Source organism: Varanus komodoensis, unplaced genomic scaffold (assembly GCF_004798865.1).
Source record: "Varanus komodoensis strain SLA01 unplaced genomic scaffold, ASM479886v1 scaffold6_2, whole genome shotgun sequence".
Taxonomy (NCBI): Eukaryota; Metazoa; Chordata; class Lepidosauria; order Squamata; family Varanidae; genus Varanus; species Varanus komodoensis.
The window spans coordinates 22,805,052-22,829,774 of record NW_025336346.1 but is presented as its reverse complement, the minus strand read 5'-3'; the positions used below and the strand labels follow the sequence as shown (position 1 = coordinate 22,829,774).

Below are 24,723 nucleotides of genomic sequence, written 5' to 3'. Positions count from 1 at the left end.
TATAAAAATGTGCTAGAACAATATGCTATAATCATTGCACCTAAGCAAATAGAAGAGACTCTAAACTCATTAAAATGGGAGAGCTAGATGTCTCTTGAACAACGTATCCTTTCCACCCTCAGTAGAACAACTGTTAAACATTATTTACAATAAGAAGAGTTACCCGGGGTGGGACCTTCTTTTTTTAAAAGTACACTTTCCATATAAAACCATAGATCTTATCTGGCAGGTGATCTCATTCAAGCAGATTTGCCCCTGGGAGATGGAAGCCATAGATTAAGAAGTTAAACATTTTTAAAAAGAAAAAACAAAAGTTGAAAACTCATTCTTGCCACTAGACCAACCCAACACTGTTTTTATAAGATTAGCTCATTTCCAAATCCCTGGTACTATTTCTGGCATCTGAACCTACCAACGTCTGCCAATTCTTCTTCTGGGAAGGTACACTGAAATCAACCATTGCATCCTGGCCTAGGGATTTTCCTTCAGGAGGGAAAGTGTGGGCACATTCTTCTGTCTGGCTGAGCTACTCGGCAAAGAAGCTGTGCAGTGTGGGTTGTTCGGGGAACAAGTCGTGATGCACCCAGCAGACAATCAGGGTCACTGTGGCTTATTCTGCCCCTTCTTCCCTCTCGGTGCTCCAGCTGGTATCCCAGTATCCTCTGCAGCAGAATCTGCCTTGTCTTGCCTTCCTCATTTGGATTGCTACCCTTTTTCATTCACCACTGGGATCTTTTCCAAACCCTCAAAAAATGGAATTGGGTTTGTAATTTCTTGGCCCCTGAACATTGAGCAACTATGTTTGATCTTTTGCTGCTGCTGCTGCTGCTGCTGCTGCTGCCAGTCCTTCTGCTGTCTGAAATGCAAGACTTGCCTTGTCAATGTTCCTGAAGTTTTAGCTATCAAAGGAAGCTAGTTAGTGGAATAGGCTATTCATGAGGGAATTGACTAGGCAAGACTAAATATAGGTTGATTTGTGCACAGTTTCCAGGATCCAGGTGCTTAATTGACAACTGAAAAGCACCAGTAAAGAGGAAAAACTGACAAAAGTAGATGCATTGAAAGGAGACAGTGATATCACACTCTTAACAAAATAGTCCTTTGGCCAACCATTTCAATACTGCCCCAAGTTTCAGTTAGTCCAGAAAAGGGATTTATTCACTTCCTCCACTTTCCAAAGCTCCTTTTTTGGAGAAATTACTGTTGTGATTACTCCTGCTCCCTGACAGCTCTACAAGACTCTGTAGAAATATATAAACATTTCATGGATGGACAGTAAATTAATTATTTCATTTTTATATGACCCAATAGTCAAGGCTTCCTGAGAGGTTAAATGGAGGGATTTTTTTTAACACTTAGGTAACTGTTGTAACCACGGCGGTAAATGAGCTTCAAATGGGATGGAATTAATATCTCCCTTTTCTGGAGTGGCTGAATATTTGGGAAAGAGTTGAAAAGGCAGTGGACACTTGAAACTGAGATGAATACACTGTTATGTGGGTGATATTGTTGCCATCCCATTTTGCTGCCTTCCCCCCTTTACCGGTGCTTTTCAACTAATGACTAGGTACTTAGATCACGGCCGCTATACAAGTTGCCCTTGCTCTGTGAATATGTTACTTGCCCCATTCCCTTTGACAGCTGGAACTCACAACGCCACTGACAAAGCAACGCTACACGTATCGTATTAGGCAGGTATTAGTGTGCACTTGTGAAAGACCACCATCACTAACAGTCTCAGTTGCACAACTTTCTGGGACTGGTTTTTTTTTTAAGGTGCTAAACTGGTGACGCTCATTCCAAAGTGTTGCTTGGGCAATGCTTACTGAAAAATCAGCCACTCTGTAGGAACTGGTACAGGTTTAGACAACCAATAACCTACTGTGCCTACTTTTCTATGGTAGGTTGTCGTGTTGTATGAACCCAGTCTGTATTTTGCTGCTTAGCCAAGCAATTAATTTGTGCTCATCAGTCAAACATTGCTCTTTGGTGAGAAGGCTAAAATTCCCACAGGAAACAGGGTGGGGGAGGCTTTCGGTCTGTTCTGGTTTTGTATGAAAGCTTCATGTCAGATCACTGACTGAAGCACTTAAGTGTTCTAATATCAGAGATATGCCACCAATTCTTTCCAATCCTGTCAGAAATATCTAGCTGAAAAGGCCACTGAAAAGTCCACCAACGAAGCCTCCCTGGGAGGCAGCAGTCAGAGATAAGCCCCAGAACTTGACTGTAGTGTCTGGGTAGAAGAAGGCTGGGACAGCCACTCTGTCAGGTATCATGATACCAAGCCATGAACACAGGGCTTTATAAGTTAAAACCGGCACCTTGAATTGGGCTTGGAAGGATATGGGCAGCTAGCACAAGCAGGCTAGACTTGGTGTTACATGATCAGGTCATCTGATCCCTGTTCTTAGTCTGGTTTCCACATTTTGCACAAGCTACTGAGCTAGTTTAGAGATTACCATAGCATAGATCACTGATAGCAGGCTCTCTCTGTCCAAACAGGGGTGTATCTGAGCTACCAGCCAAAGCTGGTGGAAGGCACTCTGAGCCACAGGAACCATCTGGGCCTCAAGTGACACACACACCCAGGCTACGAACCTGCTCCTTCAGAGGGAGTGTTTTCATGTTACTGGCTGAATATTTTGATTTTCATTTGGTTTAATTTAATTGCAACTTTTTTTGTAAGCCACCCTGGGAAGCTGCTGGGGTGGTCTATAAACCTTTAAATAAATAAATATATTCCCCAACTGAAGTCACATTATTAGGGTTTGCCCATCTGATACTATCTAATTATATAATTATATAAAATTATGCAAAGATTTGTGTATGTTTGATGCTCGGCAAGTGGTGATCTCACCTGTTCACAGTTGCCCGATTATTGTTATTAGTATGAGTATCGCATTACATTTATATCCTGCCTTTTCTCCTCTTGCAAGGAACCTAAGACAGCTTACAAGGTTCTTCTCTCCATTTAAGCTTCAAAACAACCACCTTGTGAGGCTGAGAGCCCACGACTGAGTAATGTGGGAACTCCTAAGACCAAATCCAGCAATTTCATTACCATCCCATGCTGACTCTCCTTCCAGCAGAAACATTTCAGCTATGAGAAAAAAGTTCTGCATGAGAGCAAGAGGAGAAGACAGAAGAATAGGGCAGGCCCTCTCTTGTGTTCCTCCTTCATGTACACACCTATCTCCCTCCCTCCGCCTCGTCTTTTCATGGCAGGAAGCATCTGCTTCTGGAAGTGGAAGGGGGGACTCAGGTGGGTGTTGTCCAGGTGCAGATGGCAGCTCTCACGAGCCCAGCTTTGCCTCAGGGGCTGCCACTTGTTATCAGCCATGTCATGGTCCTTCTCTGGCTGAACTTGGGAGCACAACAGAAGGTGTTCACTTAAATGGGAGCAATGTCGTTAGGAATGAAAGACCTGCCAGTGCTGTCTCTGCCTGTCCCTGAAATGCTGACGCCACACCTGATCCTGACTGAAGTTTGGAGAGATGTGATACAGGTGCGTGACATGCTGTTGCTGCAGGCAGTTGGCCAATCCAGTCACCTGGAAAATTCTGTTGCACGTCCCTAGATGGATTTGATTTGTCACTTGATCTGCTCCAAAATTAAACGAACAAACAAACTTTGGCCCGTTACCTTGTGGATGGGATTGGAATCCCCCTGGTTACTGTCTTCATCTCCAGAACTTTTCTGTTCCTCATCAGATGTAACATCTTCCACAGGAATCACAGAGATGGGGCACACCTTGTAAGGCTCTGTGTAGGCACTACAGACAGAGGAAACAAGTCATTCTATTATATTGTCTCAGAACATTAACAAAAAGGGAGGCTGCAATCACCAGGTTCTAGATTATATGCTTTAGTAGCAGTGTGCCAGGTCTAAAGAGTGGGACGCCTTTGTTTTAGGACAACTTACACATTTACAACCTCACTAGGAAGCCCAGTGTTGGCAGGGGGAGCTGGTAGACCAGTCTTCAACAACCAGTGCTCTCCAGATGCTTTGAACTACAACTTCCAGCTTTCTTGGCCATTGGCCACACCAGGTGGGGGTGATGGGAGTTCAAATGCAAAATGTGGAGGAAACCTGTTTGAGGAAGGCTGAACGAGATTCTCTCTCATTCTTGAGCCTACTCATTCCTGGGCCATCTCTTTTGGAATTGTGAAGAGGTTTGATGTCACCAACTATGTCCCAAAATGAAGATGGTGAAAGGAATAAATGGCCAAGGGGTATCAGCATAGAAACATAGAAACTCTGAGTCAGAAGGGGTCTCCCAGACCATCTAGTCTGACTCCCAGCTCCAGCTGGCTCCGCTCACGACATGCCCACCATGTGCATGTCCAGCCTATCCTTGAACACCCGCACCGATGGGGCCTCAACAACCTCTTGTGGAAGCATACTCCACCTGGCTTCTAATGTGCAGAGCCATTCACATGCCTTGCATGAATCTATGCTTTCTGGGTTTCTCTCAAACCACAGAACTGTTCCTGTAATTTGCAGCAGGAAAATGTCAGAGTGAAGATGGATTTGTTTTGGTCAGATTTCTCTCTGCCATTCAGTCTCTGAAGGCCACAATCACACAAAAAATGTGGATGCTCCTAGGAAAGTATGCATTGGGTAACATCTATAGCAATTATTATGATTATACAATATATATCATGACATAATATATTGTGAATATATATGATACAATTTTATCATATTTAGCTTATGAACAATGTATTTTTAAAAAACACACTGAGTCACATTACTGGATGTGCCTATGGATGTGCGGTAGCTGTTCAGTGTCTTAGACATCAAACTTTCCCACCTCTATTATTTTTAATGGGGTCGTGAACTGAGCTCCTTATTCATCCTTTCATTATTTATCCACAGCATTTGTGTCCCACTCTTCACCACAAATACCCTGGACTGACGGAAAGGCAAACAAGTGGGTCCAAGGTCAAATCAAGTCAGAACTTGCCGTGGAAGCCAAAATGACGAAACGGAGGCTGGTATTTTGAACATGCATCATGAAAAGGCATGACTCCTTGGAGAAGACAATCATGTTAGGAAAGGCTGAAGGCTGAAGAAGAGGAAGCCCAACTATGGCATGGATCGACTCCATGAAGGAAGCCACAGCCTTGCGTTTACAAGAGCTGGGGAGGGCTGTCAAGGGTAGAACATCTCGGAGGGTCTTCATTCATAGGGTCACAATAAGTGGGAAATAACTTGACAGCACGTAACCACCCACACCCTACTCTTCAGAAAGAAAGACTCCCAGAGAAGTTTATAGATCAGTACAAACAGGACAGCCCCTGCCTTGTGGCTTAAAATCTAGTAACGCACACGACACAAAACAAATAGGAGGAAAATACATGAGAAGAAAGAAGAAAACCCAAGCATCAGTTCTTAGTATTATCAGTACTCAGTATTATGCCATTATAAATCACAAAGCTTTTCCTTTGCCAGGGATCTCTGGGTTCTACCTCATCTTCACAGCACTGTGAGGTAAGTTAGGGTAACACTCACCCAAGGATTTGTACGGTGAAGTAGAAAATCAGCATATAACTTCACTGGCCAAAAAACCTCTACTTCAAGTTTTTCAGATATGATCATAAACCAAACGTGAATACTCTGCATATGCATGTGGACAGACAAGGTTGTGAGACTATCATATCTCTCTCCAGAATAATGCCAGAATAGTTCCAGACTTCAAGAGGGCCTTTGGGGAATAATAGCCTAACACGATTTGGTACGTAAATTAAATGGAATTTGCTTATCTTGATTTCCGGCCCTTGGATCCTCATCTCCCTGCTTACTTGCACTTTCTCCTGCAATTCTGCTTTCATGATAATTTGGCCATTTGAATTCTAAGGGACAATTAAAATGACAATTTTTTTTTTTTTACATTGTCACTGTAGCATGAATTGATTTGCCCGTGTGATGCAATGAAGCATTCTTTGGCATGCTCTAACATCTGTTAGGATTCCCAGCAAAAAGGATAACCAAGAAGTAGACAATCTTGCAAAATTGTCTAGAAACGTGCATGTGTTTATTTTTTGTACATTAAGAAATCATCCCTAGGCTCCTTATTTTTTGTATATAAGGAAGCTGGGCTGGAAAAGCATCTGGTTATTTTTTGTTCTCATTCCTTTGCAAGTCCTAGACTAATCATATAACACCTCAGATAATAGCTCATAACAATTGTTGTTAATAATGTCTGGTGTGTACAATGAGGCCATAATGGCTTTAAAATGCACATCAACTGCTCAGTGAAGAAACCTGTGGCACATTTTCATGGAAAGCATAAAAGGCAACTGTGTTAATGCAAGTCATTATGGTTTCCTCAAGCATGGTAGTAGGCAACTTATCACCTTTATGATTCCCTTTCCCCCTCTTTCTCCTATTAGATACTTCCAGCCTTTAATTCAGCAAATAGCTCCAGGTTGAAGAAGAAGGAGGCTCTCTTTCACTTCACTGAGTGCTGAAGTACATAAGCTGAGAGCCATCACTCATATCCCATCAGTTATGTGGTTCCAAATAATTTTGCCATAAGCCACATACATTTTGTATCAGATGGTCCCAGGTTCTTATAGCACCTTTTTCAACCAACACCTAGAATGTCGGAAGCATTGCAAATTCCTCCAACTCTGGCTGCAGTCCAGGTATACAAAAACCAGGCTCAAGGCAGAGTAGCTCTGCGTAGAGGTGGCTTTTCAGATTTTTGTCTGTTTATATTCTGTATCTGGGCATAATATTTTGAGTTGTCAGCTTGTTCCTTGAAGCCTTGCTGTATTTCCTCTAAATCCATCAGCATTTTTCTATGCTGTCCTCGCCGTCACCATTCCTTCCAAGAAGAACACGCAATGGCTCAGTGGTGAACCACATGTTTTGCACACAGAGAATTTCAGGTCCATTTCCTGTCATTTCTAGATAGAAGGATTAGGGAGCAGGTGATAAAGACCTCCACCTGAGAACAGGCAGGGTTAGATGGACAAATAACCACACAAACAAAAATGCCCCAGTTTCAACCTCCAGGTAGCGATGGAGAAGATGTTCTTGTTAGTGTAGACAGTGCTGAATTGGATGGATCAACGGCCTGATGCAGAATCAGGTAGTTTCCCGGGTTTCTAACTTTTCTCATTGTGCCCTTTCTGTTGGTATCTTACTATGTACAAGGTGACCAGAACAATCATCCAGCCTTCATGTAAATGCACTGAGGCTAAAGTACGCTTAGAGATTGCTTGCTTGTTCAGCATATTGTTTTAAATACACAGTAAAAATAAGATGTGTTAGGAGAATAAGCAAAATGGAGACTTGTGAAACCGAAAGAAGAAACATGGTTGCTTAAAATGCAACATAAAACATTATAACTTTCTTGAACCACTCAGAAAAAGCTATAACATAAAAGCCAGCCCATAAAGGGTTCCTGCTGGGAAGAAAGGCAACCTAGTATTCCACAGTTTTCTAAGGGTTAGGAATAAAAAATACATCCATCACCTTAATTCTGTCAATACATTTTTAAAATGACAAGTGATTTAATAAGACCATCTCTATGAATGGTCCCGGAATGAGATATGATGTCTCATGGCATAGGTATTCGGGGCACACAAAGTATATGATTACAAATGCATCCCCTCTGCAAGCATTCATCTTCTCCTTTGATTATTTATGATGGGCAATCTCTTCTCCAGGTTGGAAGGCTATTATTCTTTGCAGTACAAGAATGTTAAGCAAAAGTGTTCTCTAGAAAGGGCAACAGAACTTGTCAACAAGCTAAGGATTGCCTTCAGCTGAAGGAGTAGAATAGGTAGAGACACTCAGGCACTACTATGGTTGAGAAGTGCCCTGAGTTAATGGCATACGGATGCTATGGAAGCCGTTGGCCACTCCTTCCAGCTCAGCTCTTAAACGACAGTGAGCCACATGCAAGCTGGTTCGTGCGCAGGGGGCCAATTTGGAATCCATACCCAAAGTGAGGCTTCCAAATTTGAGCCTGGACTTCTGTTGTTTCAGGCTGGAGCTCCTCTGTCCAACCACACTATCAACCAACTTTATTCAGTTCAGGGTTGCACTCCCTCTAAAGGACAGGGCCCGCAGCTTAGGAGTGCTCCTCGACCTGGAGCTGTCCTTGGAAGCCCAAGCGACAGCGGTGGCAAGAAGCACTTTCCTTCAGCTTCGGCTAATCCATCAGCTGCATCCCTACCTGGAGGAAGATTGCCTAGCTACAGTAACACACGCATTGGCTACTTCCCGGTTGGATTTCTGTAACGCGCTTTACGTGGGGCTGCCCTTGAAGACAGTCCAGATACTTCAGATGGTGCAAAACAGAGCTGCCAGGATGCTGTCGGGGACTGGGAGTTATTCCCATATAACACCAGTCCTCTATCAGCTCCACTGGCTTCCCATCAAAGTCTGGGTTCAATTCAAGGTGCTGGTTATTACCTATAAAGCCCTAAACGGCGTGGGACCAGGATACCTAAAGAACGCCTTCTTCCCTATTTGTCTTCCCACCCCCTGAGATCGGTTGCAGAAGCCCTCCTCCGGGAACCCTCTGTGAAAGATGTTAGAAGACAGAGTACCTGGAGGAGAGCCTTCTCTGCAGTGGCGCCCCAACTATGGAATGCGCTCCCCAGAGAGGTCCGCCTGGCGCCGTCATTATATGTTTTTCAGCGCCAGGTTAAGACCTTTTTATTTAATCAATATTTTAACAAGTTTTAATATTGAATTTTATTACCATATTTTAATTGCAGCCAGAGTGGGTCATTAATTTATGTTATACTGTTATGTACTGAATTTTATTTGTGTAAGCTGTCTTGAGGCTCTTGCAAAGGACGGCATACAAATATCTTAAATAAATAAATAAATAAATAAATAAATAAATAAATATTCCCTCTCTAGGCCTTCCCTTTCCCCAAATAGTGGTGTGTTAGCAGGAACAAAGTCTCTCTTTCCTCTCTCCCACACTCCACACATCATAAGAACACTGCAACAGGCACAAGGAGCCCTGGAGAATTACGTTTTCCATGTCGCCCTTGTTACAGGGGCTGCAGCTTTTGCAACTCTCCGGGCATTCTGATGAAGAGAGGAAGGGCTGCAAAATGGTCCTCTTGGCAGATTAAGTATGGGAGAAATGAAGGTAGGTTGATCAAAAATCTGGGGTCTCTTTAGCTGGACATCGGAAAAGCTTTCCCACTGTCAGAGCAATATGACAGCGGAACCAGCTGCCTGGAGAGGTGGGGGGCTCTCCCACGGTAGAGACACTCAAAAAGAAGCTGGACAGCCATCTGAGTGGGATGGTGTAAATCGGTGCCCCTTCCAACTCTACTATTCTATGATTCTTTGATATAATCAAGAGTGGCTTCATAATTGGGCTCAGAGAAAGAGGAACAGGGAAAGTGCCATTCTATGATTTGGCTCTGTCTGCAGGGCCCTATTTCATACTGAGACCCAATGAGCTCACCAATCACAAGGGTGGAATATATATGTAGGAAAGCATAATGGAGGATGCTTCTGCTCCTAAGACTAGTCTGCATCATGATATTGTCACCCGACAATCAGGATGACAATTGCAGCCAGGCAGGTTGTCAAGAAATGAGGATTCCAAAGGAGAGGGAGGGAGGAATGTTGGGTAGAAGGGGTGAAATGCTGAAAACATTTCCAGTTACATTGTTGTCCTTCCTAAATACTGTGTTGGTCCATCCCTGATGAAAACAGAAAATGAGGTCAGAATGTCTCTCCTTCTGTATATATTTGCTAGTTTCCTAAATAGTAAAGTCCCAGAATGACAAACCTCATGATTTTCCTGAACATGTATCTCTGTGCTCCTGTATGACAGAATTCCCTCCCTTGATGAGGGATTGTTCACTTCATAGGACAGGGTGATTGGCTAGGATTCCCCCTGTACATCTTCCACCAATATAGTGCAGTAGTTTTTGTGGCAAAATGAATGACTTAGTATTGCCTCACATGGTTCATAAAGGAACTTAAAAGTACCTTCTGTTGTTGGTGTCTCACAATCCCTCCTGCTAACTTAATGAGCTCCAATGGGACATAAGCTAGCAGTTCCCTCATTTAGATTTAACGATGATGCATTATATTTCAGATACATAACGTGTCTCTGGAAGTAATATCAGTGTTGATTCACTGATCTCAAGCAAAGCTCCATTTGGAAGCTCCTTCTTCATTCGTTTGATAGTTGTTGTTCTTTTAATGTTAAGAAATTTTGTCTGTCATACATGGCGAGGAAGGGTGTATTTCAAGAGCAGTGTGCCATTGCCAAGACTGTGTGGAACAAGCTTACAGAGGGATGAGAGTGAGCAAACGCAGATAGGAGAATATTTTCAGTTGACTGAGAAGTACCTAGAGGCACTAGAGAGAAAAGTAAGAAGAGTTACAGAATGAAGCACTGTGTATAACTACATAAAATACATAGCAATTGTTAAGAGACATGTGAGCCAGAAGAAATTCATAGATACCTGAGCTCCACCAAAAGTGGCCTGTGCGGACAAAGTTAATATAGTCCTTGGTTCTGTCTATACTACAGACATATATTTATTTTACACCATTTTAATTTTCATGCCTTCCCACCCTGCCAGAGAATATCGAGCAGACGGGTAGTGAGAATTCTCTGTCCTAGCCCCATTAGAGACTTCCTTCCCCAAAACTACTGTTCTCAAGGATTCCTGGACAAATGGAATAGCTATTAAACAAGGAATGTGCATTTTGTTAAACTTAGGAAAAAAAAGGTAAGGGGAGACATGATAGAGATGCTCAAAATAATGCATGGTATGGAGAAAATAGAGAGGGAGGCATTTTTCTCCCTCTCCCATAACATTCGAACCCAGGGTCATCCCATGAAGCTGACTGGTGGGAGGTTAAGGACAGGTAAGAGGAACCCTTTCTTCACTTAGCATACAGAATGTTACTATCTGTAGAATTCACTGCACCGGAGATGGTGATGGCCACCAATTCGGATGGCTTCAAAATGAGATTGGAGAGAGGGAGGAGGCTTCAGTGGCAACTAGCCCTGCTGGCAGCGTGCTCCCTCCTTCCCCAGAGGTGAGCTGCCTGCACCTACCAGCTGCTCAGGGGCTGGGCAGGAGGAGGTCTTGCCCCATCCTGCCTGAGGGATCCTGTGGGCGGATGGATTGCCACTCTGTGCACAGATCCAGCATGGCAGGACAGTAGTGCCACCTGTGCCAGGGCTAGGTAGCCTATTCAAGCCTGTTGCCAGCCCTGAGGATAGACCACAGATTATCAGAAGCAGAGGCACTGTATTTTTATTTTATTTTATTTATTTATTAAAACATTTTTATGCCGCCCCATTCGCCGAAGCCTCGGGGCGGCTTACAACATCCCATTTTCTATGGGATAAGTGTCCAGTTTTGTGTGCCCTGCCATGTAGTTGGTTCAATGCATGTTTTCCATGATTTGCCATTTTACTGGTTATTAAACAAATAAAATTGCCGGAGGAATTTCAGTTATTGCGACCCGAGGATGTGGACAGGGTGCTTGGACGAGTACGTCCCACCACTTGCCTATTGGATCCTTGCCCGTCTTGGTTAATAAATAACTCCAAGCACGGGATTGGGACCTGGATCTTGGAAGTGGTTAACGCTTCTCTGAGGGAGGGTCGGGTGCCTGCCCCTTTAAAGGAGGCGGTAATACGACCGGTCCTGAAGAAAGCATCACTGGATCCAGAGATGGCCACTAACTATAGACCTTTGCCCAACATCCCGTTTCTGGGCAAGGTGCTGGAGCGAGTGGTGGCGGGACAACTCCAAGCACTCTTGGAGGAAACTGATTATCTGGATCCTTTTCAGTCCGGCTTCAGACCCGGGTACGGTACTGAATCTGCCTTGGTCGTCCTGTACGATGACCTGTGCAGGGAGAAGGACAGGGGGAGTGCGTCCCTGTTGGTTCTCCTGGACCTCTCGGTGGCTTTCGATACCATCGACCATGGTATCCTTCTGGATAGGCTAGTGGGATTGGGGGTCGGAGGCACTGCTTTGCAGTGGTTCTGCTCCTATCTCAACGGTCGACTCCAGAAGGTAATGCTGGGGGACTATGTCTCTGCGCCATGGCAGCTAAACCATGGAGTACCACAGGGCTCCATTCTATCCCCTTTGCTATTTAACATCTATATGAAACCGCTGGGAGAGGTCATCAGGAGGTGTGGGCTGCGGAATCATCAATACGCTGATGATACCCATCTCTACCTCTCATTTTCCACTAACCCAGGTGAAGCAGTGGCTGTGCTGAACCGGTGCTTGGCCGAGGTAATGGAATGGATGAGGGCCAATAAACTGAAGCTCAACCCAGACAAGACGGAGGTCCTGTTGGTTGGCGGATCGGGCTTCAGAGAGGGTGGATTTGACCTGGTCCTGAATGGTGTAACACTCCCTCTTAGGGACAAGGTCCGCAGCTTAGGAGTACTCCTCGACCCGGAGCTTTCTTTGGAAGCTCAGGTGACAGCGGTGGCGAGGAGCGCCTTCCTTCAGCTGATTAATCAGCTGCGCCCCTACCTGGAGTATGACTGCCTGGCGACGGTGACACACGCGCTGGTGACTTCCCACCTAGACTTCTGTAACACACTCTACGTGGGGCTTCCCCTGAAGACAGTCCGAACACTTCAATTGGTGCAAAATAGAGCTGCCAGGTTGCTGACGGGGACGGGGCGTTATGTTCACATGACTCCAGTCCTCCGTCAACTCCACTGGCTTCCCATTGAAGCACGGGCCCAATTCAAGGTGTTGATTATGACCTATAAAGCCCTAAACGGCTTGGGTCCTGGCTACCTGAACGAGCGCTTACGTCTGTATATGCCCGACCACCCCTTGAGATCTGCGGGAGAGTCCCTTCTCCGGGAACCCTCCATGAAAGAAATTAGGAGGGTAAGCACTCGGAGGAGGGCTTTCTCTGTGGTGGCGCCCAACCTATGGAATTCACTCCCCAAAGAGGTCCGCCTGGCACCGTTGTTACTTGTTTTTCGGCGCCAGGTAAAGACCTTTTTATTTAAACATCATTTTAATTGTTAAAATATATAATCTGGCCAGGGCAACTTCTTCTTCCTTCTCTATTCTCCTCCTATATTCTTTATTCACTTATTTTATACTGTTAATTTTAACTTTATATGATTATGTGGGTATCCCAGCATATTCTTTGTATTTATGTAACTGGAGGTAATTTATTACGTTCTATTGTACTTCAATGTATTTTATTGTGTTGTAAGCCGCCTCGAGGCTTCGGCAAGGGGCGGCATAGAAATGCTGTAATAATAATAATCATCATCATCATCAGAAAACCTAAGGTCAGCTAGCTAATGGGATTGCACTTGTCCAAAGCATGCTTGCAGATTTTCATAGTACTCTGCCTCCCTGGTCAAATGGGAATCAAAAGACAAGTAATCCTGCAGCAATAGATGTGTGTCCATTTTGCAGAACTGCTGTGTGAAACGGCCAGATCTGACTTTCATCACAAGCAACATATTCTTGCCTTTCCTACCCGCTCAATGTCAAAAGTGATTGGGGGATTATTTCATTCTCATTTGCCTCTTTTTAATTATTTGCCAGGACAGAAGCACTCACACTTGCAGCAAGTCTGATGCAGTGGTGAGAGGAGCCTGTCCTCCTCTCTTGATGCCCACCAGGCATGTTGGCCTTGAGTACCACATGGCCACTGGAGAGCTGGGAATGATGGGAACTGTAGTATGGAGGGCACCATGTTGGGGAAAGATTAGGGCCAAGGGAACCCAAGTTCCAATCTCCTTCTGGCTGTGATGCTCACTAGGTTAGCCTGGACAAATCATTCTCTCTCAGCCTAATCGACTGCACAGTAGGCTGTCTGTGTAGGCAAAAGTGTGAGTGAGGGTTGACCTGTATGCTGACTTCCCTTGGATGAAAGACAAACTAAAAATGAAAAAAGATAGAAAAAGGAAGAACATAATCCCTTTAAAAGGGTGCAATTTTCTCCAGATCTTTTTCAATCTGATCTAGCCAATTTGGCTTGCGGGGAGAATACTGACATTGCAGTACTTTTCCCTATCTAAATATGCATAGGACTAATTTCTACGGGACTATTAATTTCTATGGGTCTTTAATCTCTATGGGACTATTGGTGGTAGCAAATGAACTGTTTTACCTTCAGAAAAGTCATCACCCTTCCGCTTACATCTGCATGGTATAAATTTACAAATTATAGGTGTTGAATCCAGTCTAAGTGCTGTGGGAGCAACCAAGGGGAATTTATTTCTCCCTAGCTCTAGAGGAATAAATGGATAATCATCCCTATACAACCTATGTGAACATGCCAAGGAAGACTGGGAAAACCTTAGAATATTTGGATCCATTAGTAAAAATGTATGTGAATCATTCTGTGACTGTTTTAAAGTTTCACACCCTTCTTTTGTTTGAAAGATCATCAAGGTAGCTTATAAACATGAATGTACAAAACACAAAGACACTGTCTGCACACACTCAACTTTATCCTTTGTCAGGAAATAAATTTACATTCCAACATGTCCTTGGCATATAAACTGATCTGTTACTTAAAAGCTCTTAAAAATGTGTTTGATGCAGATATTTTCTTTTATTGTTTGCATGTAATTGTGTTTTAAGTATTTGTTTTTATTTGATGGTTTATTTAGAATCTTGTTTTTAACCTGTATTTTATTGTTTCTCACCATAAACACCATTTCTGGGTGGAAAGACAGGATATAAAAGGTCCCTTCCTCCTGCCATAATCTTGATCTGCGTCAGGGTTTCATGTGACAACTGTTTTTGAGAAAAGAAAGCAGCCTCTGCTAACACCACCATTGCCTCCTTCAAGCATGTGCATCATGTTTCATTTGACCCTTATACAAAAGGAGATCAGGCCATGGTCATTCTAACCTTGCCCAAGGACTGATGTCAACAGCACTTGATCCAGAGAGTAACTCTGGAATGGCTGTTTTTATAGCCTTCCTGGGATGTGAGCAGCACAGTGCACGCAGGGCTACTTCCTGAACTGTTTTCTTGGCATTGTTTGCTTCCCTTTCTCCCATCACCACACCTGCATAAGCTCCAGGCCAAGCATGCAACGTCAATATTGTAGTACAGGGGAAAAGCGCACCCAGAGGGATGGTCAGTACAGCAGAGCAGAAGTCAGCAGAATTTAGTGGAGGAGAACAAGGCGTCAACAGGGAAAGCAAGAACCAGTTCCAAGGACTGGGAAGGCAGGCCCAGAAAAATGCCTTCAGGGCAACAGGATGGTCAATGGCCCACATTTCTGTCGTCCCCCCCCCCGCCCCGCCCCGCAATCCCCATCTTAGGCGGCCATCCAGAGTATTCATTACAATACCGAACATTGACCTTCACACCTTAGATAGTCAATAAATATCCTACAAGAATTAACAGAACCCGAAGAGAACGTTGCACAAGCTTGGGCAAGCACAAGTACAGATGCAGTTAGTCAGTTGGGGATTTTGGTTAACTGCTACCCATGTAATGGGAGCCGCAACACATTAAAATTATCTCAGCAATTTATTCTATGTAATTCCCCAGTTTGATCCATGATAACATCTAGGAACGAGGTAGAAGGATCCATTTTTGACCCAGGAAAACCGCCATCAGGAGACTTTCTATGTCGAGCTGTGCTACACTAAATTATGGGCCCAGACTTGAGATTCAACCTGTGATTCAGTCACGCCTGTGAGACAACCCGTTGCCTGGATCTAATCTGATTCTCCATCCCTACTACACAGGTGCAGTGGTGGTTCCAGACAGTGGGAAAGGCAAAGGGAAAGGCAGTATTTTCTTTTCTTCTTGCTGAAACATCCTTGTTTAGCACAGGGAACAGGGTCCCTATCCTTCAAAGCACGCATCCCCTTCTCCATTCCTTGCTCCGTGGGCAGGCCAGTTCTCCCCACTCCCCAGTTCCCTTCCTCTTGTCTCCTCAACTGATACCCCAAAGTTTTGTACATTCTGCAGGCTCAAAGGGGCTTGTCAGGCTTGTTTTAGGAGGTTTAAAGACGATGTTTTCATTCTCCTTCCTTACTTTTGAGTGCCTCTAGAGTAAGGAATTGCCTATATTTGCTATTACACGGAATGATAATAAATATTATTGGACTGGGACTCATGTTGCACAGATAATGGTAAAAAGACAATAAACTCTCACTGTGCTTGTTCATGTGATTGTTACTCTGATAAACCAAATGCAACCTGCTTTACCCTCTATTTTGCTTATATAAGCAAGAAGACCAATCTAAAGTGAGTTAAATATGGGGGTGAGGGTGGAGACTCAATTCTTCCTAGCTTGGCTTCTCCTCTTGTTAATTTCCTACTCCTCCCATCCTAGCGCCTGAACTAGGAGATAACAAGGTTATAGAAGCCTGAATTTCACTGTTCCCCTTAACTATGCATCCTCTCATTTCTTCTGTGTGGTGGCATGAAGTGTCCTTTCTGGAGTGAATACCCTGTTCAGATATATTCTACTTTGGGTTCCCCCCTCCAAAGTTCCCTTAATCCCTTTCCCCCTTGCTCTCTTCTTGTGCTTAGCACACAACTCCCATACATATATTCCATATGTAGCAAGCTATTTCTGAGTATATTTCTAGTTAAATGTACTGAAAAACTGCCCAGCTGCATGCTATTCCTACACAATCTGTAATAATGATGACTAATGATCATAAAAGAATGTTCCGTTGCTCTGTTATCTTTCCCCATTAGAAGCTCATCAAAAAGAGATATGTTAAGAAAGTGCCCAAGAGGCTGCAAAGCGCCATAGCAGAGACAGGAGCTGCTTGCTCAGCACAAGAGAAAGCAGCCGCAGCAGCAAAACCCAGCTAGGAACAGATTGAGAGCTGTTGCCGGTCTCTCAGAAATGGCCCTGTTGCCGTTTGGAACTGTTTGCCCGAGCAGATGCAGGATTCATCTGCCCCCTTGTTTGCTCCCTCTCTTTCTCCCACTCTGCTTCCTTCCCTCAATGATAAATGGCTGCACTACACTTAGGTAGAAACACATTTGAATTTGGTAAGAATGCCTTCGTATATTATGCCACAATGGTTATGAACTGTAGTTATTACTGAATGCTGCAGGAGCAACCTCTGTAAGTAATGCCTTCTGCAGCTTGGGATCTCCTTTATGACTGCAGCTCCCTCCTGGTTTGTCTTCAAAATGCTGATTGCATCTCTTTGTCATTAGGCATACACTCTGAACTGGCCTTTTTCCTTTCTCTTCGGCAGAGGAAGTGGAGAGAGCGGTGACGTCATTGCCATCTGCCCACAGGCAAGGGTACCATCACTTTTTAGTGCTCATACAGTCTCCAAACCACACCGTGTTATATGGCTCCTTGTCTCTTCCTCCTCCTCCTCTTTCATGCACAAAAGGAGAAGAGAGAACATTCCACCATTCATTATGGAACACACCACAGTTCTGTATTCCAGACAAAAGAAAGGCAGTTGTGGTTTCTTCCAAAAAAGCTTGCCTAAACAAAGCTACTTAATGAACTGCTGTTTGTAAAATGCTCTGGAAACCTTGGTGTTGAGGGTATGGTACAGCAGTCTTCAAACAAACAAACAAACCCGGGTTTGTACAAACCAGCCTTCCTGCTGTGGGCCCTCTAAATCTTAGACTTTCAACTGTTATAAACCCCAACTAGTGTGACCAATGGCCTAGAGTGCTGGGAATTGTAGGCAAAAACATCTGCCGTGCAGCAGGCTGAAGAGGGCTCTGGTTAGACCAAACCAGAGTTCCCCAAGTTTCCATGTATTGTGAAATTCCAGTTTGTTCTAAAGTGAAAATGGAGTATTTGGCCCTCCTCTTCTCACCTACAAAGTAGTGGCTGCGAGGAGGACATGCCCCTTAGCCCATGTCTCACTAGTGGTGATTTGAACTCAGCAGTACCCTGCCTCTGCTCTGAACTACGCATTCTGTTTTGGCTCCAACCCGAGTCTGTTTCCTCCATGGCATCCTAGGTCAAGATGGCATTCAAAGCACATGGCCAGCCTGAAAATCGACTCCTATTTTGTTGGTGATAACGCAACTAGATCCTGAGGCCTACTTCTCACACATGACTGATGAAGTAACAAAGTAGGGAAGAGTTAATTAGGTGGGAGCATCATTAACTGTTGATTAAAGTATGTTCACTAGTTTCCTAATAACAATCTCTTCCTCACCACATCTGATAACAATTTGATCTGTGATAAGACGGCAAAAACTGTGCCAGCCCAAGACACTTTGCAATCTGATGTGAAGGACAGTATGAGTTTGCCCCCACCCCCAAATCACACATATGCCACATGCATAAGGTAACTGGATTGACTCCTACTTGCTAGGTCATTGGGAGAATGACCTCGACTGCCCTGGTGGGCAACCGGCAAGGGGCTCGGGGCAAGCTGTGTGGCACATACAGAGCTATCCCCTGGCATGTTGCCAGCTCTCACCGATTCCCCCAGTAGCCACATCCTAAAGTGACCATCTCACTCTGCCTAATACCAGGGCTGGCCCTGTCTCCAAAGCTACACCGGGGCTTGGGAAAACACCCACTGAAGCCATCTTGGACTAGTTGGATGATACTTAAAAGCCCACACAGAGGTAGAGATGGAGGAAAAATCTGATAGCCCTGGTATTAGGCAGAGTGACATGGTCACTTTAGGACGTGGCTCCTGGGGCATCTGTGAGATGGCAACATGCCAGAGGATAGCCCTGTATGTGTCACACTAGGATGTCAACATCACCTAATTCATATTTCCCTAACCAATGGACAATCCAACACAGTTATATTTTCATATTTGCATGTTTGGATTTTTTTTCAGTGGACTCATAATGGATATATTAATTAAAAGGTTGCCTTAGTGAAAGGCAATGTATGAAACTGCATGATATCAGAGGGAAATTCTTTTCAGAAAAGTGTATATTAGAGAAAATGTGCACATTTGAAGAAATGTGAATGAAAAGACATACAAATTTCCATGTGGTCTCAAAATTTTCACCTCAGAATGTACAAATGAGTACAGAATTGGGACAAAATGAATTTAAGATTGAGAAAATGAGAAACTGAGGGAAATTGAAATTGACAAATTCATCCAGCTGTAATCAGTATTACTGGTCATTTCCCACTCCATTTTCCAAAGATCATTTATGCACGATCTTAGGGCTGGATCCATCGAATGCACCAACTGAAATCAATGCTATGACTAATTTAAGTCTCATTAATTCCAATGGGTCCAAGTTAAGTATGGACTCAATTCCTAATTGTAAAATTCTCATTCCCCTGAATAGGACTCATGAACGTTTTCCTATTTTAAACGAGACTAAATAGTTTGTTTTATTTCCAATTTGGATGTTGGGCTTTGAGCCCATTCAAAGCATATGCTGCATTTAACACTTGGAGCACATTAATGCACACACTAGCAAGGAGCATGTGTGAGCACATTTGTCTCCCAGATACGTTTCTTCAACTGAAGTATTATCAGGCAGGACCCCAGTATTTCCAGACTGTAATGAGGCAGAACTAATTTAAAGATAGAGTCTATGTACATGCAGATGCCATACTGCAGGAACGCAAAAGGGGAAAAATCATAATCTACAGTATGAAGACATTTAAAGAGTCCCTTATGGTATATTATCTTCCTACCCAAAACTCTTCTTGAAAGGTCAGTGCCTGTGAAGCAAAGACAGGTTAAACCTGAGAATTCAAAGGACACCTGGAAAAGCGTGGCTTTGCACAAGGGTTGCTTTGCAGCAATTCTATCAAAGGGACTCTCAGCAATTCAGTGTGAAAGCTTTTTAGAAGTGATTGCTGTATCCTGGGAATCTCCTTTCAGATGCTTAGCCTAGGTTACAGCCATGTCAATAGGAGTGCCACCTTCACTCTCCACCCCATCTATCACCAGGGAGCTTGGTTCTTGTTTTATCAATCAAACACTTTGCTGGGTAGAAGGACTCTAAAAAGGTGGATGGCCCTGCAGGAATAGAACCGAGCACGGCAGGCATGATAAAGTCTCTAAGTATTCATCTCCTCCCCGGCCCTTAGCAGCTCTCCACAATACTGGCTGCAATAACAATTGCTACATATTCTGTGCCATCAGCCCCTTATTCCATCTTGAGCTCCTTTTAATCAATGGGGACCAGCTCTACAACCTCAAAGCAGACAGCTCCATCATGCTCATAAGCCACATTTGAACAGCATCTTATCTGGTTTTAAGTCCCAGGAGAGGGATCTGGCGTTTCCCTCCCTTTGCAATGCAAACAACAGATGAGTATGCTGCTGAGCTGAATTTAAACATGGAATTTTGAACTTAGTGCTTAGCATTTCTCCTACCTCTCCCTCTTCAGGTGCACTGTTCTTTAAACTTAGGATCACTCCTACATGTGTTCAATTACAAGTTCATCAAGTACTTCAAAAAGAAATTAAAATTAAGTGGGGTTTGGTTTGGTTTGAAAGCAGTAAATTGCTCCAGGGAGAGACAGACTGTGACTGGCAAGTGGGAGTATGGGTTTCCCATTTCTGAGAGCACACCTGAAGAGAAAGGTGTGCATTTGAACAACAAAGGATACATTTTTCTGAATGACAACACTCCTTTGCAGTGTGCTTCTTTGCATGCCAGCTCAGTAATGAGTCCCACTCAGCTCACTGAGACTTATTCTCAGGTGAGTGTGTGCAGAACTGACTCTTTAAAGGACTATGCCTTGAAAAAAGTAAGGGAGGGTTATATAAAATAATGAGATATTTTATCATCTGCCATAAGACATTACCTTACAGCATACAACCCTGGGATCCTGAGTTAATAACCATAATATTGCTTGGACCCACCCATACACACCAGCTGACACCTCTCTCTCTGCACAATGGAGGATTTCCCAAGGTACCCCACTGTCCAGAGCAGGCCGCAGAATAATCCATTTGGGTGTCCACATCCTGCTCTAAAATTTGGAAGGCCCAGAATGCAACCATGGGATCTGGTCTCCTAAAACTACAATGCAGAACCAAGGATTCTACTTTTCCCTAGCCTGGAGAGGAAAAAAAGCACATGGGGTGCAATTTCATGGGCGTTTATCCAAGAAAAAGCCCCAATTTCCCAGCATTCCCCAGCCAGCCATTTTGGGACTTGTCAGAACATACACAAGATTGTGCCCTTAGCAGATACATCAAAAGAGAAGCACTTCCAACTATCTACCAGGAAGGATATTTTTGGGAACATGACATAGGCAAAATACTTTAGACTCCTCTGGAAAGTTCCAACAGGGCAGCATTAAATAAACAGAGTTCCTGTTTACACCAGTTCATTCAATATGCTGTATGGGCAACTTTCATTTCCCAGTCTTTACAGCAACTTATGCAGCATATTCTTTAAGTGTATATGAAATGGGGTTACTTGCATATCATTATCTTAAACTACCATTGCAACAAGCCTAAGATTTTCTATAAAATTAACCATTATAGACTCATAAAATGTGGGAAGTCTATGCAAAACAGGGGGCTGTGTTCCTTAATTCAGCTAAATGATATTCTTTCTTAGATCATTAAAATCAGTGCTAAGTAAAACTTACTGCAAGCAATAAACTTTAATGCAGAAGCAACAAAGGAAAAGATAAAGAGGAGCGTGCTAATAAAAGTGTGTTTGGGAGGGTGAGAAGGGTTGGGAAGAGAAAGACAAGGAAAAGATAAAGAGGAGCGGGCTAATAAAAGTGTGCTTGGGAGGGTGAGAAGGGTCGGGAAGAGAAAGACGCACAGCTGACGATATCTCAATAGACTCTCTAATCCTCAACTAATTTGCTTGCTTGTAGTAATGTTATGGCTGAATGAGAGCAGATTGCGGATGTATTATCTCCTGCTCATCCAATGATTGCTGGCAATCATTCCAGGAGTTAGCCAACACACCAGAGGAAGCAACGGGTCTTCTGGGACCAGCTAACCTTAAACTGACTGCATCGGTACAAGAGGAGGCATGGCGACAAAAATAATCCTTTCACAGCCTGTACACCATAATTAGCTGTTTGGCAATATGAAGGAATTCCATCTATCAGCCACCCTTTGTGCTGATTCACAGGTAACTCCAAATCACAGCTTAGCTCTGTTCAGCCCTGCATGCCACCTCCTTCCTTTCCTGCTTCTCCTCATGTGCTCCAATCATTGCCTGCCCTATGTTCTTGTTCAGATGAAGCATCATTTCTTCTGTGAACTGTGGTTGGCAATTACTCTCCAAACCAGAATTAGAAACCACACTTTGGAGTGGGTTTCCAATTCTAATTTGGAAGCCTAGTACCTAACGCAGTTTGCCAATTTGGATGATCTGCCAAACCGTGGTCTACCAAAAGTCCAGGATGGAAGCAGGAGAGGCACAGGGAGGGCTGCTGGTTAATTTTCAGAAGAAAGGGAGACTTCCATGGGAAGCCAAGCTGCTCAAGAAAAGGAAGGCAACAATACTTTGGGGGTTTCATCTGAGCAAACATTCAAAAGGGTTGCAGTACTAAAGACCTGCCATTGAGTCTATTTTAGATGAATTAACACACAAAAGTGCCTTTTACAGACACTTGCCATGATGACATTTCAGAGTCTAGCAATGCTATCAACATGTCACACAGTAATGGGGTAAGTAAATTTATTTTCCATCAAAAGGAACTATCCCTTTGGCACCCAGGAGGTTGATCAGAGTAGATGCGATTGAGAGCAGGGTCATTCTACCAGCTTTCCTAAAAGAATTTAAATGTATCTTTTCTTTTCTGACCATTCCTTTTTCCTTGGGTGCCATGACTTGTCAGATTGTAAGTCTGAAGATAGAGATTGACTTGTTTAACTCATTATACCTAAGCCACTTTAGGAAACTTTTTTTGGTTGAGGAACAGCATAAAAGACTTTAAACAAACAAACAAACAAGGCACATGTAACTGTTTATTATTTCTCTGATTTCTGAGAATGGGGGGGGGGAATGTGCTGATTAGGAAGTTGAAATGGAGCTCAAGCACATGCTTACACAAGAGCTGCTTGCAGCAGGCTTGGCTGATTCACAGAAGGATGGAAAATATTTAAGAGGAAAACCCTCCGTGGGGGACCTTCCCCTGAAAAACAAGCTATGAGCACTGGCCCCCTTCAGTGGCTTCAGACTGAGTGCTGGGAGTGGCAGAAAGTAAATCAAGGAAGCGAAAGGATGGTGGAATGGAACAGAGGGGCTGAAAGCCTGCGCTGCAGCAGTGCAACCTGCAAGTTTATTCAAGATCCCAGCTTCTCTAATGTCATTGTTGCTGGGTGGAATGAGAACATCAGAAGGAAAGCAAGGGCTGCTGAAAATTAAGGAGACATGGTCTCCCATTCAGGGAAGATGTCTCTTCCCATCTCCCATAAACAGTGCCCTGGTCCTACAGATGCTTCTATTTGCCGTTTGATCCATATATTACTTCAGAGATGGTGTCCGCACAAAATTGTGTGTGGGCACGGATTCTAAAAAGCCACAAGCACCTTTTAGGATTACAGTTGTGAGCAGAATTTACCAGTTTGCCTTATGCCATCTCATTGTGCCTCGTATTATTCAGTAACACAAACCTTTCAGAGGGGCTGAATCATACCCTGCAAAATGGATGATGATTACTCCTAAACACCAATCATTCGGGTTGAGAGAAATTGTTTGGGCACTGGTGCAAAAGATAAGGAGGAACACTGGACAATTAGCACCATTCATAAATTGTTTATACACAGCTTATTTGTTCTGTCAGTTGGTTTCTTCTTTTTTATATTGCATGGTTAAATGTTTTCACTCTGTGCTAAGCATTACAGATGGTTAAATACAGTTGACCCTATAAATTGCTTGGAAAATTTCACTGCATCAATAGTCTAATAAATGAATATGTGAGGCAGATTTATCTCTAATTATTCAGCCAGCTCTGAGTAATAGTAAATATGAATAGAAAGAGGAAAAAGCACAAACAGGACCCATTTAACAAGAAATGCACTAAGATGTAGTCTGCAGTAAGTCAGAACCAAAAGGCCTGAGAGCTTAGTGAAAAATTAACACACTTGAGGGCAACACATTGAGCTGAGACATTTGTCTTTCCTTCTCATTGGATCTTTAGTGGCCCAGTCCATATGCCACAACAACTAAAAGAGGTAGAGGCTCTAAAAATATTAAGAGTGCAATCTTATGCATGCTTAAATAGAAAAAATCCTACATGACTAGATGGCTGGGGGATGGTAGGAGTCATGTGACTTCTGTTTATGCCTAAGGGGGCTAAGAACATCCTGAATGCCCTCAGGAAAAAGGTGTGGGGGGGGGGATAGGCATAATGTAGTTTTCTTTTGTGATCAATAAGCACATGCCCCCAAAATGGCTAAACCTAGTACTTCATTTTCTTAAATTTTCAGGCAGGCTTTTGGGCTTATTAAATAATTGCAAAAGCAAATCTAGCAAAAGCAACATGATTCTTTTAATTCTTATAATTGTGGTAGGGATGGTTTTTCATCCAAAGGGCAAGATGTGAAAGAGGAAAGTTCTTTGTCTTCCCTCTGTGCTGACTGCCATTTTAAGCCTGCTTAGAAATAAGCAGGGCAAGGCTTCTGCATGTCTACTCAGGTGTAAGGAGGGCAGGATCACTCAGCAGTGCTGACAGTGCCCCGAATACCAAACTATGCAACACCTCAGTTCTCTATGGGCAGTCTGAATAGCCTCGTCTCTTGTAGGGGTTGGCAGCAAATGAAGCTTGTGGGAAGGATGGGAAACTCCACACTGCCAGCCCTAGAGGCTCCCCATCTCTGCCCTACAGC

General features: G+C 43.6%; 1 protein-coding gene across 5 annotated transcripts in view; it reads right to left on the bottom strand.

Annotated features, from left to right (window-relative positions):
* FGD5 (FYVE, RhoGEF and PH domain containing 5) overlaps positions 1-24,723 on the bottom strand; it is a 169,360-nt gene that overhangs the window by 90,672 nt on the left and 53,965 nt on the right. For all 5 annotated transcript variants that reach the window (XM_044451607.1, XM_044451605.1, XM_044451608.1 and 2 more), the window contains exon 3: positions 3,646-3,775. In XM_044451607.1, the coding sequence (XP_044307542.1) occupies positions 3,646-3,775 (130 nt within the window). The remainder of the gene's footprint in view (positions 1-3,645; positions 3,776-24,723) is intronic.